The sequence below is a fragment of the Pecten maximus genome, chromosome 1 (assembly GCF_902652985.1).
Source record: "Pecten maximus chromosome 1, xPecMax1.1, whole genome shotgun sequence".
NCBI lineage: Eukaryota > Metazoa > Mollusca > Bivalvia > Pectinida > Pectinidae > Pecten > Pecten maximus.
This window is the reverse complement of record NC_047015.1, coordinates 45,528,409-45,546,667: the sequence shown is the minus strand read 5'-3', so window position 1 is coordinate 45,546,667 and position 18,259 is coordinate 45,528,409. Positions and strand designations below refer to the sequence as shown.

Sequence of the window (18,259 nt, the reverse complement as noted above, 5' to 3'; positions counted from 1 at the left end):
GATATTATTCAAGATTTTCACATATTAATCGCATGCATAAAAATAATTTGTTCAACGTTTCCGGTCTAGACTAGTGGAGTTATTTCCCTTTACATTTATGAGAAGCCACATGTTGTTACATCTGACGAAGACGTGTGCAACACCTTTTGACAGCAATCCAGTTAAATTGGTGCCAGTTTTATTATGTATATAGTAAGTTACGGTTATTTTATACTTTTACAGTAAATGGCGTTACATAATAGTAATGAATTACTAGAATTAGAAGATAATACTATTCTACACGCAGCTATATTTAGCATTATGTGGTGGCGCAATACTTTTTTTCACTGTTCTTTGCACTGTCACAATTACATTTAAATGTGGAAGAAATGTAACTTTTAAGAATACACAGAATCCCTTAAAACAATAAGGTACAGATCAGTCAGGTGACAGTAGTATTTTTTTGTACTACAAGCTTGATTTGATATATTATTAGATACAAGCCCCAAGCAGTGGAGCAGCTGACAAGTGCTTTAAATATATTTTGGTGTAATATGTATATTTATTCGCAATTTTAACATAAATTCATCAGCTATCTGTGAATCTGTTTTTGTCAGATATTTGATTAATCATTCAAATTAATTATTTTTTTCTGTTGTCTATTAATTATATGATATAGATTCGTTTTGAAAGCGGTATGGATTTTTCTTCATTTTTTTCATGTCAACCTTGATTTTGAAGGCTTTTCCATGTCCAATATTAATTAAGCTGGTTTTTTTTCAGTGCTGCTGCCGCCTCTGCTACCTAGATGTAAATGAGATGTGAATAAACATGTCTTCAGAGCATCAGCCGCCGCGACTAGAAAATATTTTAAAGAACCACAAAAGGGTAATAAATTCAAAACATCATTATGTAGTAAAATATGATTGGTGGTGAAATGAAGTTCAAACTGTGATTGCAGTACTGTTCTGATGTCGTCCACTGTTTACTGTTTTTTTTTTTTATACATACTACATGTACTATAAGTGGAATCCAGTAAGCTTATAGATTGGACCATTCAATTACTCTTGTCACACAATTAGAATATGTTAATATTATATGTATGAAATATTTATATATATACAGTGGACCCTCGATAATCCGAACACCTTTGTTCCCAGTCCAAACCGTCCGGATTACGAGTTTTCCGGACTGCCGAATTTCGTGTACCAGGTCAAAAAAATTGTCGTGTAAGAGTTATCTCCCTTGATTATATACAATCCGGGACGTTCCATAAACACGTCTAATTGTCAGACTTTTTAACAATAAATATACTTATGTTTCTGATATGATTCTTTTTTTTTGTTTTGTAGAAAGTAAAAAATAAACTGTTTTTAAAAGAACATGTAAAGTGAAAGTTGTTTTATTTATAGCGGGCATATGTGACCTACAAACAACACACGTGTCACGTCCCGGAGGTTCACAAACAAGTAGAAATTACAAACGTTAAATACCTTAAATAAAATACCCCGATTTTACAACTTACCGTCAGTCTATGTTTTTTATGATTTTTACGTACCAGAAACCCCAAGCTATCTATTTAAAAGTACGCGACACCAGCGAGAACTACCCAAGATGTCCGATAATTATTCAACCCGTATTCAATAACAATGTGACGCTTAGTTAAGTATCAGAAGACTACTGACTAATTTGTGTATAATCAACCCAGTTCTTGTGATCACTGCTTAATACGTAAATGTGTATGTAATTAATAATGCAACTTTCAACGAGTCGTCGTTTCACGTAACGTTAACGGTGTTACAAGCCGATATCCGTGTTTACCCAATACAAGTGTTAATGATGTTAATTACCGATCATCAATTGAACTGAATGTTTGTGCATAAATTCTGTAACAATTAGGTCGTAGAGAAAAAGCAATGTACCGTTTTAAAATTAAAAGCTACACATTGTAACACAGGTAAACACCCGGGGCTATGACCTGGCAGCGGTCGCTATGACTACGCACAGTGTCAAGCGATATTCTGTACAGCTGTCGACACGGGTGACTTGCCCCGACATTTTTTTCTCCTCGTGGTGAAAAAATCGTCCGGATTATTGAGGGAAATTTACTAATGAAAAGTACGTTCCGTTCCCAAAATGGGCTTCCGGAATCGGAATCCGAATTTCCGGACTGGTGAGTACAAATAACGTTACGGAAATCCGTTCCCGTGCATTTCCGTCCGGACTGTGAGTTTTCCGGACTATCGGCGTCCGGATTATCGCGGGTCCACTGTATATTAGCTCAGATCAAAATGCTGCAATGTTTGTAAATACTAGACCACTGTAAAACTGTATTGCATATATATAGTGATACATGTACATAGCTATCTTGGCTGTACATACAGACTCTAGATATTTTCTACCAATGATAATTTTCAATATTCATAAGCATCATTGTATATCTATTCAGAGCAGATAGAGCATTAATGATGTTACAGTATGTATGTTTACATGTTCAGTCTGATTAAATACAGTGAAATCTGACCTTAGTGACCCACAGTGGGACTGAGTCAATGTGTCAGATATGACAGTGTGTTGGTAAAGTCAGGTTTCATTGATATCATCATGTACGATTTAATTACAGGGATTAAGGCACGACTATGATGTGTTCCTGAGTAAATTAGGGAGTCCCAATATTTCGGTAAGTTATTATAATATATATTTTGTATCGAAGATTATCTTTAGCCCTCTGGACCCTACCTTTAGTACCATGAATTTCGATATTTCAGTAACAGCATATTTAATTTCACTGTCCTCTGCCATTAGTACCATCGGCCGTCCAAGTATTTGTTGACAGCCAACCATAAAGATTTTGAGCCAGGCAAAAAAGCAAAAGTTTTTACAGAAATTGATAGAAAGTCATTTTTCCTGTAATAACCTTGTTTTACTTCTGATTTTTTTTGTAATAAGGGCTTCCAATGCAAGTTTGTTCTAATAAATATCATTGGCTTCTTTTCATTTCCAGTCTGCAGAGTTGAAGTCATATATTCAGTCCCTGAGGGATTGTATCACTTTCCTGGATAAAGATCATGAAATTCTTGTAGGAGTTCTGTTGGTAAGGATTTACCAAATTATGATATATTTAATGAATCGTATAAAGATTAAAAGCATATTTTTTATTTGACATGTTAAAGTATGTTAAATTGAAGTTGAGTATTATGTACTGTTGTTTTGGGGGCTTATAGCTACACAATGGTCGAACAGCTTCATGATTGATATACAGTAACAATCATAATTACCACAAAATCAAAAGATGATCAATGACATTGAATTAAATAAAATACTATAATTTTACTCATTTATGAATGTGCCATTGTTCAGGCCGCCATGTAACGTACCAGATTTACATTGAAAGGTATGTGTTTGTGGCTATGCTGATAGCAAATATTACAAAATTAGGTCACTGTGACCTTTTGTGAATTATAGTGGCTATAATTACATGATCAGGTGAGCGTTTAGGCCTATAGACCTCTTGTTGTTGTTTTTTTGACAGAAAGTGGATTGGACGAGAAGGGAGTCTGCTGTTGTCCTAGAGTATCAGGCCCTTCTACACAACCTTGTATCCGCACACACATACTATCTACGGGCAGGGCTTCGCATGCTTGTCAAACACTTCCTGCCAAGTAAGAGACAAAGTTTTTCTGGTCTTGATAATCATGATGATTGGAATGCAATGTTGAAAGATTTTTGACTATCAAATTTCAAATCGTTCAATTTTCCTGCATTGCACTTTGATATAAGATAACTTTTGAAATATGATACTGCTGCAGTTATTCTTGAAATGATTTGCTTAGAAATTCTGTCTATAAGGTATTTTTGAAGTATGCCATTGCTCAAACTGTAATTGGAATAATTTGTTTAGAAATCACGGAGAATTTCAAGGACTCCTCATCAGACAGTGTGGTTTTGGACAGCCAACAACTTCAGGATCATGAGACAAGCTTCATCAACGTCCATTTGGTGATCAAGGCCATATCTAACATTGTACCAATGTAAGTTAATGTTCAGATATTAATAGGGCGTTAAAGAGGAGGAATGGTTTTAGAGGAACTCCCCCGGAAGCTCATTTCTTTTGAGATTGTGTTAAATGAATATTTCCTTTTCAATGAGTGTCACTTTGTCTTGCAAACATTGCAATTTCACTTTGTCTCATGGTCATTTCACTTTGTCTTGTGGTCATTTCACTTTGTCTTATGGTCATTTCACATTGTCTTATGGTCATTTCACTTTGTCTTGTGGTCATTTCACTTTGTCTTATGGTCATTTCACTTTGTCTCATGGTCATTTCACTTTGTCTTGTGGTCATTTCACTTTGTCTTATGGTCATTTCACTTTGTCTCGTGGTCATTTCACTTTGTCTTATGGTCATTTCACATTGTCTTGACAGTTATATATTCTTTGTATAGTTGGGTAGGTTTACTATAAAAATTATTTTGTTAAAATATGGATGTCCAAGTTGTGCAGTGAGTGATAACCGAGTTGTTTGTTGTTTTGTTTGATATAGGAGCCCGACAGTATTGATGTCACACCTCAGTGATAACCGAGTTGTTTGTTGTTTTGTTTGATATAGGAGTCCGACAGTATTGATGTCACTCCTCAGTGATAACCGAGTTGTTTGTTGTGTTGTTTGATATAGGAGCCCGACAGTATTGATGTCACTCCTCAGTGATAACCGAGTTGTTTGTTGTGTTGTTTGATATAGGAGCCTGACAGTATTGAAGCCATTCTTCAGTGATAACCGAGTTGTTTGTTGTTTTGTTTGATATAGGAGCCCGACAGTATTGACGCCATTCCACAGTGATAACCGAGTTGTTTGTTGTTTTGTTTGATATAGGAGCCCGACAGTATTGACGCCATTCCACAGTGATAACCGAGTTGTTTGTTGTTTTGATTGATATAGGAGCCCGACAGTATTGATGCCACTCCACAGTGATAACCGAGTTGTTTGTTGTTTTGTTTGATATAGGAGCCCGACAGTATTGATGTCACTCCTCAGTGATAACAGAGTTGTTTGTTGTGTTGTTTGATTTAGGAGCCAGACAGTATTGATGTCACACCTCAGTGATAACCGAGTTGTTTGTTGTTTGTTATAGGAGCCCGACAGTATTGATGTCACACCTCAGTGATAACAGAGTTGTTTGTTGTGTTGTTTGATTTAGGAGCCAGACAGTATTGATGTCACACCTCAGTGATAACCGAGTTGTTTGTTGTGTTGTTTGATTTAGGAACCAGACAGTATTGATATCACACCTCAGTGATAACCATGTTGTTTGTTGTTTTGTTTGATATAGGAGCCTGACGGTATTGACGCCATTCCTCAGTGATAACCGAGTTGTTTGTTGTTTTGTTTGATATAGGAGCCCGACAGTATTGATGTCACACCTCAGTGATAACGGAGTTTGTTGTTTTGTTTGATATAGGAGCCCGACAGTATTGATGCCACTCCACAGTGATAATGGAGTTGTTTGTTGTTTTGTTTGATATAGGAGCCCGACAGTATTGATGTCACACCTCAGTGATAACCGTGTTGTTTGTTGTTTTGTTTGATATAGGAGCCCGACAGTATTGATGCCACTCCTCAGTGATAACCGAGTTGTTTGTTGTTTTGTTTGATATAGGAGCCCGACAGTATTCATGTCACACCTCAGTGATAACCGAGTTGTTTGTTGTTTTGTTTGATATAGGAGCCCGACAGTATTGATGTCACTCCTCAGTGATAACCGAGTTGTTTGTTGTGTTGTTTGATATAGGAGCCCGACAGTATTGATGTCACTCCTCAGTGATAACCGAGTTGTTTGTTGTGTTGTTTGATATAGGAGCCTGACAGTATTGAAGCCATTCTTCAGTGATAACCGAGTTGTTTGTTGTTTTGTTTGATATAGGAGCCCGACAGTATTGACGCCATTCCACAGTGATAACCGAGTTGTTTGTTGTTTTGTTTGATATAGGAGCCCGACAGTATTGACGCCATTCCACAGTGATAACCGAGTTGTTTGTTGTTTTGTTTGATATAGGAGCCCGACAGTATTGATGCCACTCCACAGTGATAACCGAGTTGTTTGTTGTTTTGTTTGATATAGGAGCCCGACAGTATTGATGTCACACCTCAGTGATAACAGAGTTGTTTGTTGTGTTGTTTGATATAGGAGCCCGACAGTATTGATGTCACACCTCAGTGATAACCGAGTTGTTTGTTGTTTTGTTTGATATAGGAGCCCGACAGTATTGATGTCACACCTCAGTGATAACCGAGTTGTTTGTTGTTTTGTTTGATATAGGAGCCCGACAGTATTGATGTCACTCCTCAGTGATAACCGAGTTGTTTGTTGTTTTGTTTGATATAGGAGCCCAACAGTATTGATGTCACACCTCAGTGATAACTGAGTTGTTTGTTGTTTGATATAGGAGCCCGACAGTATTGACGCCATTCCACAGTGATAACCGTGTTGTTTGTTGTTTTGTTTGATATAGGAGCCCGACAGTATTGATGTCACACCTCAGTGATAACCGAGTTGTTTGTTGTTTGATATAGGAGCCTGACAGTATTGACGCCATTCCTCAGTGATAACTGTGTTGTTTGTTGTTTTGTTTGATATAGGAGCCCGACAGTATTGACGCCACTCCTCAGTGACTACTTCCCTTACATGACCAAGGACAAGTATTTACAGGAGTGCTATGTCAAAAATCTCCTTCAGATCACCCATTATATGCCCCAGCAGCGACTGGCCATACTCGAACTCATCGTGGACCGGATGCTCAAACTAGATGTGGGTATTAGGAAAAAATGTTTTTACCATAGTGTCAGTGTCATTATTCAACTTCTTGAATACTTGGACTCATTTCTGGTATTTGTATATGTTCAGTTTATTCCGATGTCTGTGTTTTCATACACGTTTGTGAAACACCAGACATGGGCATATTAATGAGATAAATATGGTACCAGATACATTGTATATCCATGTTTTTGATAAAGTTCATTTTGAAAAGTAGTACATTATCTTCAACTTGTTGAAGTTGGTCATTACTATTTAGAAGTCATGTATTCCAAACATTATTCTGAAAATGATTATAAAAATTATAAACCATATAGCTCTATAATCAGATCTAATATTTAACTTATCTCTTTTCGTACAATTTTTAGAATGTTTTGCTTTATGATACCACTGCAACTCCAGGCTAGCTGTTTTGTGTATACAGAATCTAACTATTGAATGAGTTAAATGAATTCCATATGTCCTAGCCCTTAGAGGAAGATTCTGTTTATCACACACAAATGATATTTATGAAAATACAAGCGAAAACTGAAATTAGTCTTGATATAATAAGACATGCAAATTCCGCCTTGGACGGTATGTACTTTTCACTACATAGATCTAGATATGTCATATATTTAATGTGATGCCATAAAATATCTTATGACGTCACATGTTCTTAACATGTGTCTTAAAATATTTATGACATCTCCACATGACATAGTAGAATGGGTCAGTTTTGAGATAGATGAATTTCTAACAGATAAATTTTACACAGCCGCCGCCCACCCACGCACCATGCCTATGTATTAACATTAGCACTGGTACTATTCAGCCCTTATCACCACTCTGTACTGTATGATATTTCATGGACTGTACAATGATTGGTGTTGCTATAGGTACGGTCACCCAAACATGAGATAGCAGAAGCTGAGGACAATATGGAAGAGGAAAATGACATCATATTTGATATGGTAACTCATATAGCAATAAGTAAAATCTGTAATCCTAAATATACAATAATCAACAAATTATATTTAATTTTAAGTTAATATTGTTTTCATGCTAAAATTTATGTGATAATGCTCTGAAGATATAGGAGAGGAAGCATTAGGGTTGTCCTTTCTGCCCGTCTGTCCATATTAGAATCTAAATTTTGGTTAGACTCGGTGATTAAACTATAGCTGTATCAGTCTTCACTAATATTGAAAGCAAATGCATATTTTACATCGTTTTCATGAAATCAGAAATTGAGGGCAAATGCATATTTTAGTTGAACTGTGTATTTTTGGGAGAATATTAATATTGATGTGATTATTTAAAGAATTATAATGTTATGAATATTTATGTAGTTTGAAATGAATATTTATGTAGTTTGAATGTTTACCTCCCTTTGCTTTGTTTGGTTAATCAAGTTAGACACATTATTATTTGATACACATAAAGAATCAATACTATAACTAGAATGGACAGAAAATATGAATAAAGATCTAAAAACCATAAAATACAACATCGAACCAAAGACTTGTTTACTTCTAATTTCAGGATGATCCCAGTTCCACACAGGAAGTATTATCAACGGATGCTGGATATCGCAGTGGATGCTTTGAGATTAAATCTGCCAAGCCTATGAATCACAAAGAAGCAGAACGTCTTGATGTAATGATGGACCTAGTGCTGAAATACATTCAACAAACATGTTTCCATGAGGGTAAGTCCACACATACAACAAACATGCTTCCATGAGGGTAGTCAATTATACATGTACAACAAACATGTTTCCATGAGGGTCGGCCCACACATACCACAAACATGCTTCCATGAGGGTAGTCAATTATACATGTACAACAAACATGTTTCCATGAGGGTCGGCCCACACATACCACTAACATGCTTCCATGAGGGTAAGTCCACACATACAACAAACATGCTTCCATGAGGGTAGGTCCACACATACAACAAACATGCTTCCATGAGGGTAAGTCTACATACAACAAACATGTTTCCATGAGGGTAGTCAATTATACAACAAACATGCTTCCATGAGGGTAAGTCTACACATACCACTAACATGCTTCCATGAGGGTAAGTCCACACATACAACAAACATGCTTCCATGAGGGTAAGTCTACACATACAACAAACATGCTTCCATGAGGCTTGGTCCACACATACCACAAACATGCTTCCATGAGGGTAGTCAATTATACATGTACAACAAACATGTTTCCATGAGGGTCGGCCCACACATACCACTAACATGCTTCCATGAGGGTAAGTCCACACATACAACAAACATGCTTCCATGAGGGTAGGTCCACACATACAACAAACATGCTTCCATGAGGGTAAGTCTACATACAACAAACATGTTTCCATGAGGGTAGTCAATTATACAACAAACATGCTTCCATGAGGGTAAGTCTACACATACCACTAACATGCTTCCATGAGGGTAAGTCCACACATACAACAAACATGCTTCCATGAGGGTAAGTCTACACATACAACAAACATGCTTCCATGAGGTTAGGTCCACACATACAACAAATATGCTTCCATGAGGGTAGTCAATTATACATGTACAACAAACATGTTTCCATGAGGGTAAATCCACACATACAACAAATATGCTTCCATGAGGTTAGGTCCACACATACAACAAACATGCTTCCATGAGGGTCGGCCCACACATACAACAAACATGCTTCCATGAGGGTAGTCAATTATACATGTACAACAAACATGCTTCCATGAGGGTAAGTCTACACATACAACAAATATGCTTCCATGAGGGTAAATCCACGCATAAAACAAACATGCTTCCATGAGGGTAGTCAATTATACATGTACAACAAACATGCTTCCATGAGGGTAAGTCTACACATACAACAAATATGCTTCCATGAGGGTAGGTCCACACATACAACAAACATGCTTCCATGAGGGTCGGCCCACACATACAACAAACATGCTTCCATGAGGTTAGGTCCACACATACAACAAACATGCTTCCATGAGGGTAGTCAATTATACAACAAACATGCTTCCATGAGGGTAAGTCTACACATACAACAAACATGTTTCCATGAGGGTAGGTCCACACATGCAACAAACATGCTTCCATGAGGGTAGTCAATTATACAACAAACATGCTTCCATGAGGGTAGTCAATTACACAACAAACATGCTTCCATGAGGGTAAGTCTACACATACAACAAACATGCTTCCATGAGGGTAGGTCCACACATACAACAAACATGCTTCCATGAAGGTCGGCCCACACATACAACAAACATGTTTCCATGAGGGTAAATCCACATATACAACAAACATGCTTCCATGAGGGTCGGCCCACACATACAACAAACATGTTTCCATGAGGGTAAATCCACATATACAACAAACATGCTTCCATGAGGGTAAGTCCACACATACAACAAACATGCTTCCATGAGGGTAGGTCCACACATACAACAAATATGCTTCCATGAGAGTAGGTCCACACATACAACAAACATGCTTCAATGAGGGTCGGCCCACACATACAACAAACATGCTTCCATGAGGGTAGGCAATTATACAACAAACATGTTTCCATGAGGGTAAGTCCACACATACAACAAACATGCTTCAATGAGGGTCGGCCCACACATACAACAAACATGCTTCCATGAGGGTAGGCAATTATACAACAAACATGCTTCCATGAGGCTTGGTCCACACATACAACAAACATGCTTCCATGAGGGTAGACAATTATACAACAAACATGCTTCCATGAGAAAAGGTACAGATACAACAAACATGCTTCCAGGAGATTTGTTCCATACATCAAATATATTTCCAGAAACACATAAAGCAAACATACTTCTGTGAAATATCATTTCAGTAGGTCTACATTTGTACACCATTATCTACTTTTATCCTGTAAATCTACTCAAATCTGTTTCTGGTACTCATATCATTGACCAAAACTTAAACTTGGATTTATCTATTATGTAGGTCAGTTAAAGTGGGATGATACTAAGAAACTGTACCGAGAATTACTGCTGGTGTTCGAGCGCCTCATTCTACCGACTCACGCCTCCTGTCATGTCCAGTTCATCATGTTTTCCTTGTGTGCCATCAAACAGGTCTGTATATATACTGTAGGGTTAATGAGTTAAGGTTAATTCTCTGTATATATACTGTAGGGTTAATGAGTTAAGGTTTATTCTCTGTATATATACTGTAGGGTTAATTAGTTAAGGTTAATTCTCTGTATATATACTGTAGGGTTAATGAGTTAAGGTTTATTCTCTATATGTACTGTAGGGTTAATAAGTGTAGGGACCATCTCTGCCAAAAGGGCAAGTGAGCTTATGCTGTGGTGTGGCACAATATCCAGTGTCAATGTTTCTTTAACAACTTCTTCTCAATAACCAAGAGGCTTATGGACTTTATATTGGGTCTTTAGTAGCATGCTGGAGTGAAGATTTCCAAGTTTGTTCAAATGATTGTCCATGACCTACATTCAAGGTCACAGAGTTGAAATATTAAAACAAGGATTTTTTGATAACCAAGAGACACAGATACCTGATATTGGGCTAATGCAGCAATGGTAGATAACAAAATGTATTTCAATGAATAAACCTAGCCTGCTCTGATATTTGAATAAAGTGGTAATCAAGTTATTATCTGCATAAACGACCTATGCACTAGATCAACTTAAAAGTTACTAAAGAAGCAAGTGAGAAATACAGGCCCATATGGCCTTTTGTAAGTGTTTGGAATATAATATGAATTTTTGATCAATTTTCAGCCAATCTGTGAAGGATTTTTAGACTTTCTATGGAAGAAAGTGCAGGATCCTAACACTGAGGGTGTTTACCGTCAGGCTAGCGTTTCCTACATTGGAAGTCTGTTGTCTCGAGGACTGTTTGTACCAATCAGGTAATACAAATCGATCACATTTTATTTTAATAATTCCCGCAAACTTGATCTGACGGGGACAACCACAAAATATTACCTGAGAACTAGATCTGACTTGGACAATACAAAATATTACCTGAGAACTAGATCTGACTTGGACAATACAAAATGTATTACCTGAGAACTTGGTCTGACTTGGACAATCTGAAATATTACCTGAGAACTACCCGTAGATCTGACTTGGACAATACAAAATATTACCTGAGAACTACCCGTAGATCTGACTTGGACAATACAAAATATTACCTGAGAACTAGATCTGACTTGGACAATCTGAAATATTACATGAGAACTAGATCTGACTGGGACAATCTGAAATATTAGCTGAGAACTAGATCTGACTTGGACAATGCAAAATATTACCGGAGAACTAGATCTGACTTGGACAATCTGAAATATTAGCCAAGAACTAGATCTGACTTGGGACAATATTAGCCTTGCGAAATTAAAAGAAAACTGCACAGCATTTCATATTTCACTTTTTAGACATTTTTTTGCAATCTTGATGAAGTAGATGCTTTTTCTTTGTTTTCAAATCTTTTAAAGCTGTTCGTCTAATAAATACTGTGTCTTAAATGGTGTAAGTTCCATGTTAATTATATTGAAAATTCCTGTCAGTGTTCAATAATTAATCATGTAATTTGATTATTATTGGACTTACATATTTTCAGCACTGTGATGGCCTGCCTTGGGTTGATGTGTGATTGGGTACACAAGTACCTGGACCAGGTGGGCAGCTGTGTGCATGCGGATGTGAGCCACCACGGACCTTTTTATTCTGTGTGTCAGACAATTTTCTATGTATTTGTATTTAGAAGTAAAGAGCTACTTGAAATGAAGAAGGGTGAGTACTTGTTGAGTAATATTAATGTTCATTATTACATTTAAGTAGTTAATGCAACACAATAATAGCATCTATATTTTTATATACAGTGTAGTGTAGTTCCATATATGATATCCTATCTCACCTTAACTTGTTGTAAGGGATCTGTGAGGTTTTGTATATTTAAGTATGTCACCTGTTGTCTGAAAACTGAATTACTGTGGAAGTTTGAAAATATTTTACTGGTCAAAGTTAAAGGGTCAAAGGTCACACTTTGGCCACTATGAATTAAAAACTTGTGCACAAGAAAAACCTTATTAATCCTTCGATAGATTTTGTATTTATATTTAAAACATGATGTAGTAACATCAACTGCTACCCCTAATTACACTTGGTCACTTCTGACAATTACCTTTATTACGGACAATCATATAACATGGTATCCGAGTATAAAATGATGCTACTCGGACTCTAAAATAGGCACCAAGATAAGGCCCTATTACTAAAGATAAGATAGTTGAGTGACATATTAGTCTCTTTAGGCAAGGTTTCTCCAGGTTGCTAAAATTCAGAAAATTAAAGAAATGTTTAATATTTTTTAGCTATATACATTGTCATGTATCCGAATGTTACTTAGGTATCCTGATATTTGTCCTTTATCTAAATAGGCTACAAATGGGCGGAGGGTTTAAATTTCCAGAGAATCGTGACGAGTCGTCTCAATCCTCTCCGAGTGTGTTTGCCTGTTATAGTGAAATCGTTTGCATCCGTGACCAGGTTTGTATTGAATGTATTAATATTGAAATATTTCAAATATTCATTGCTGGCATAGCTGTCCATTTTCTGAATGAAACTTTTAGGTGTGATTTAAACTTTTGTGTTATTGGTCTGGAAAATTTCCCACAGTTAAAGCTGAATTCTGCAAACAAATATAAATATCTTTTTGTGTTGATCCTAGTGTTTTAACCATTGCACAGATTTCAATAGTGTATACTATTTTCTTTTATCTATACTCTGGACATAACAATTCATTGAATGTGTTTATCTCTCGAAATATCGAATAACGAGTGATTTTTTTTGCTAAGAGGAAGTTTTTATCTACCATATTTGATAACAGTCCTTATAGGTGTCACCATAACTACTAGGATTTCAATTTGATAATCACCCCTGTGTGATGTAGGCAGTAATTTCAGACCTCTGGATAAGATTTGTTAGATTAAGCACTTGGGGGATAACTTCAGATAAGTCTGAAGAAAACCCTCAGGTTGTGAAATGTTTGCATTTGTTATTCGGGTCTGTTCTCTAGATCCCTAAATCCTGAAATTAGTCTCTCCCTACTTTGTCACTGTTCTGGTTGCACACAGAATAAAGTATGTTCCAACATTTGGTTTTGTGATTTACCAAATTAGATGGCCATGACTGTATATATATATAGATGCTCTATACACAGGTGTATCATTGTATTAATCTACAATTGATTACTTCATGTTTGCAACGTTGTTCAGTAATACAGGTTACTGATATGCCTTTTTTTTTTTTCAGAACACATCAGTTAGCTTTCTGTGATACAATAATAGAGAGAAACTTTCGTTGTTTCCTACCCTCGTCTACAGGAAAAGCAGACCTACTCAATGAAGCATTTCCATTTGATCCTTACATATTGCACAGGTATGTCAACTTAATTAAAAAAAATGTTAATGCCAAACAGGTAGGTCTTTCCCACCCTAAACCTTGTAAATGCAACACAGGTAGATCACTCCCACCCGAAACCTGGTTAATGCCACCCAGGTAGGTAATTCCCACCCTAAACCTCGTAAATAACACACAGGTAGGTCACTCACCTTAAACCTTGTAAATTTCACACAGGTAGGTCATTCCCACCCTAAACCTTGTAAATGTCACACAGGTAGGTCATTCCCACCCTAAACCTTGTAAATATCACACAGGTAAGTGATCTCCACCCCTAGTCATTGAATACAATACAGATAAGTAAACCTGCTATAAACCCTCTAAATACACTGGTGAATCAACACTGCTCAAAACTTTGTAATTGTGTTTAATAAATCAACCCAACCCTAAACCTCAAAATACACAAATGCAATTGTAAGACCTCAACAAAGGTAGATCATGTTCAAAAGCTTTTACAGAAAAAATGTCTTTCTGTATATAAAAGTACATACAAATTTAGCTTATTAAAAGTTGCTAATAAATTTGAAATATAAAAAATATTGTATAAAGATAAACCTGTTCTAAACAATATGTGTTTGAAATTAATCGTATGAAGACAAGTTTTGTATACAGATTAAGAAAACATTTTCTCTGCTTGTTTTTACACAGGTCAAGAAAGTTCATTGTACCACATTACAGAGAATACCAAGGCAACGTTGTACAGGAGGACAATGATACAGAAGTAGGTTTATAGCCAAACTTTCAAAAGGGTTCTTGTCTTAGCAAAATATGTTTTAGATATACCTTATAGCGGGTTACTTTAGGGAGTGTAATATTTAGCGTTTTAACATCATGCTCCAAGTGTTAAAATTTGGCGCATTTGATTTTAGCCATTGTCCAACTTAAAATTCTTATATTAGTGATGAAGAAATTTGGTGTCTTATTTTCATAAATAAGCAGTAAAAGAGGAAGTGAACTTGTGAATAATTACGTGGATGAATGAAGAGGGATTGAACTTGTGAAAAATGACTTCAGACTTAATTAACACCAGAATGAATTCAAACGCCAAACAGAATCGTGATTCTAGTGAATGAATGAATTTTAGAATTAATTAATATATTGTTAAAATGAGAGCCTTTTTGTATGAGACATATTTGTAGTGATGCTGAATCCAGAGACCCAACCCTGGCAGTAGTCTATATATGTATGAACCATCTTTTTGATAAATTTATTTGTACCTGCAAAAAAGGGGGAAGTGAATGCAAATTTGTGTGAAAAGTTTCAAAACATCAATTGACGATTAAAAACTGAATACATTCTTTAAAACAAGACCAGAGTCTTTGCCTAGTTACTGTTTCATAGGTAGTTGGTTGGTTAGGATTATGGCAGGGTATATAAACACAGTTAAACTGAATATCTTCCAGTTAAGAACATTCTACACTGTTGTAAGGGTAAAACTTTAGTGATTAATGTTAAGTGACATGAATTTTTTTTTTTTAAGTGACATTGATATTAGTAGTTACTTTTTTTCGCAGTTCGAAACTATTTGCTAAATTATCTAAAATTTCCACCTCACTAAAATAACCCACTATATGGTAGTATCTACAAGGACTCTCCTGTCGTGGCAAAGTTGTAATCTAAAAAATTCTTCCTACCTGATTATCACACCATCAATAATTCGCGGAATGTTCAGTTAGCTGTTTCTCTGTGATTCTTTGTCTTTAAACAATACTTATGTACTTCAACTGTTTCTCAAGAAATGCCAGATAAAGCATTTTCAAATTTCAAGTAGCACTCTCAGTTTCTTGTTGTACACATGTTTCTTGTTGTACACATGTTTCTTGTTGTTCATGTTTTATTTGGAGATCAATTGGGATGTTGGATGACAGGATCCAACTGGAATCTCTTGTTTATAATCCACAGATTTAATTTATCAAGATTATATAATTTAAACTCCTTATGAAGAATTGGATTTGGTATAGTCATTGAATAGCTCTTTATATGGAGATCAGTGTTTATGATAGAGGTTGTTACATTATACAGGATGAAGAGGATGATTTTATAACAGATGACATCATGTCCGTGAAGGATTCTATCCCAGTGTTATCGGTGGGCAAATCTCCGACAGACTTCATGGCATACAGTGTGTCTCCAGGATTTAAACAGACACTGGAATGGCCACAGAGCATGGAAGGATAGTAACAAATAAATACTGGAATATGTGTGTTAAAATGGGCCAAGTCTGTAACTAATGGATTGGGGTGATCCGAACAGACAGGGAGATTGATGGAAGAGAGAGTGTAAGTGTTTGGAAGAGCCAGCAAGTTTGATGGATTGGAAGGGGTGATGGAACAGCCAGGAAGTTTGATTGATTGGAAGGGGTGATTGGAACAGCCAGGAAGTTTGATTGATTGGAAGGGGTGATTGGAACAGCCAGCAAGTTTGATGGATTCGAAGGGGTGATGAAACAGCCAGTGAGCTGGGAAGAGCCAACAAATTTGATGGATTGAAAGGGGTGATGGAACAGCCAATAAGTTTGATTGATTGGAAGGGGTGATGGAACAGCCAGCAAGTTTGATTGATTGGAAGGGGTGATTGGAACAGCCAGCAAGTTTGATGGATTGGAAGGGGTGATGAAACAGCCAGTGAGTTTAGAAGAGCCAAAAAATTTGATGGATTGAAAGGGGTGATGGAACAGCCAGGAAGTTTGATTGATTGGAAGGGGTGATTGGAACAGCCAGGAAGTTTGATGGATTGGAAGGGGTGATGAAACAGCCAGTGAGTTTGATGGATTGGAAGGGGTGATGAAACAGCCAGCAAGTTTGATGGATTGGAAGGGGTGATGGAACCGCCAGTGAGTTTGATGGATTGGAAGTTAAATGACTTGTTGGAGGTTGGATTGGAAGAGCTAGAAGGCTTGAATGATCAAAGAGGGTGTCTGTAACTGTAAGTGAATATATTTGGGATGGCTGAAATGACAAATTTACTTCTAAATGAATATTAAAGTATTATGTTAGACCTGAACCGGTTGTGTTCTAGAAGATAAGTTACACATGTTATTTATAATAAAGATTTACGGTAAGATAACTGCATGGAAAACAACTTACCACCTTAAATGTTGATGATATGAATTAAAGGGATATTTGCTGTTTGGATTTGAAATATTTAAACAATAATATGATTTATAAAAAAAAAGTACAGAGTTATCTTTGTATGTTCTTAATTAATATAGAAATTGTATGCCTACAAAAAAGATATTTTGATACTGACTATAGCTTCAAATGTCATCAGAAACAGTAAGTAAAAGGTACAGATCATCAAGAATTTTCACAGCTTGTGGAATATCCCTTTAATTTCTGGAGCAATTCAACTTTATAGCAATGTGCACATTTTTAACAGGAATTGAGGATGGTACCGGTACTTTTAGTAAATAATAGATATACTTAATTTAGTAGATATCAATATATATTTCTGTTTCCAAACAATTGTTTTTATTAAATAAATACTTGTGTATTGATCAAGAAAATGGTTTGTTTTTAGTACAATGAGGTTAATCGAAAAAAACTTTTGGATTAGTGTTTACAATTATGAGTGTTACATTTACAGAAAGTTCTTAGTTCTCTGTTTGATTTCAAATGTACATTTCAACTGTTATCAAATCATAAAAGTTTCGAAAAGGTCATAGAACCAATCAAGACCTTTCAGTTGAGGGCGCCATGGAGGTCCCTCTGGGATATCTTGTTCTTGTGAAAAATAGTCTGGATATGATTATCATTTCCTTGTGAAAATAGCCAGGATATAATGAACGTTTTCTTGTGAAAAAGGACAGGATACCATTAACCTTGGCACCCACCATGGAATGATCTTTATCAGTCAATGAAAGACTGATTTGATCATATAGGATGTCTACGTATGAAGTCTGAGAAAGGTCCAAGAAAAACTTTTGGAAATGTATCGATAACAGATTTATCTGTCGAAATCCATGGTGGCTGCCTTTAAGCCATTGTGTTTTTCCAGATCAGA

At 36.2% G+C, this 18,259-nt stretch overlaps 1 protein-coding gene across 1 annotated transcript; it reads left to right on the top strand.

Annotated features, from left to right (window-relative positions):
• The first annotated feature begins 82 nt into the window (after positions 1-82).
• LOC117335104 (RNA polymerase I-specific transcription initiation factor RRN3-like) lies at positions 83-17,611 on the top strand. Its single transcript, XM_033895028.1, has 16 exons — positions 83-192; positions 763-867; positions 2,603-2,659; positions 2,984-3,073; positions 3,512-3,641; positions 3,881-4,010; positions 6,617-6,785; positions 7,670-7,744; positions 8,316-8,481; positions 10,777-10,907; positions 11,576-11,706; positions 12,417-12,589; positions 13,237-13,345; positions 14,111-14,236; positions 14,906-14,978; positions 16,280-17,611. The coding sequence occupies exons 2-16, from the start codon at positions 811-813 to the stop codon at positions 16,433-16,435; spliced, it is 1,773 nt and encodes a 590-aa protein (XP_033750919.1). The 5' UTR covers positions 83-192; positions 763-810; the 3' UTR covers positions 16,436-17,611.
• Positions 17,612-18,259: the final 648 nt, after the last annotated feature.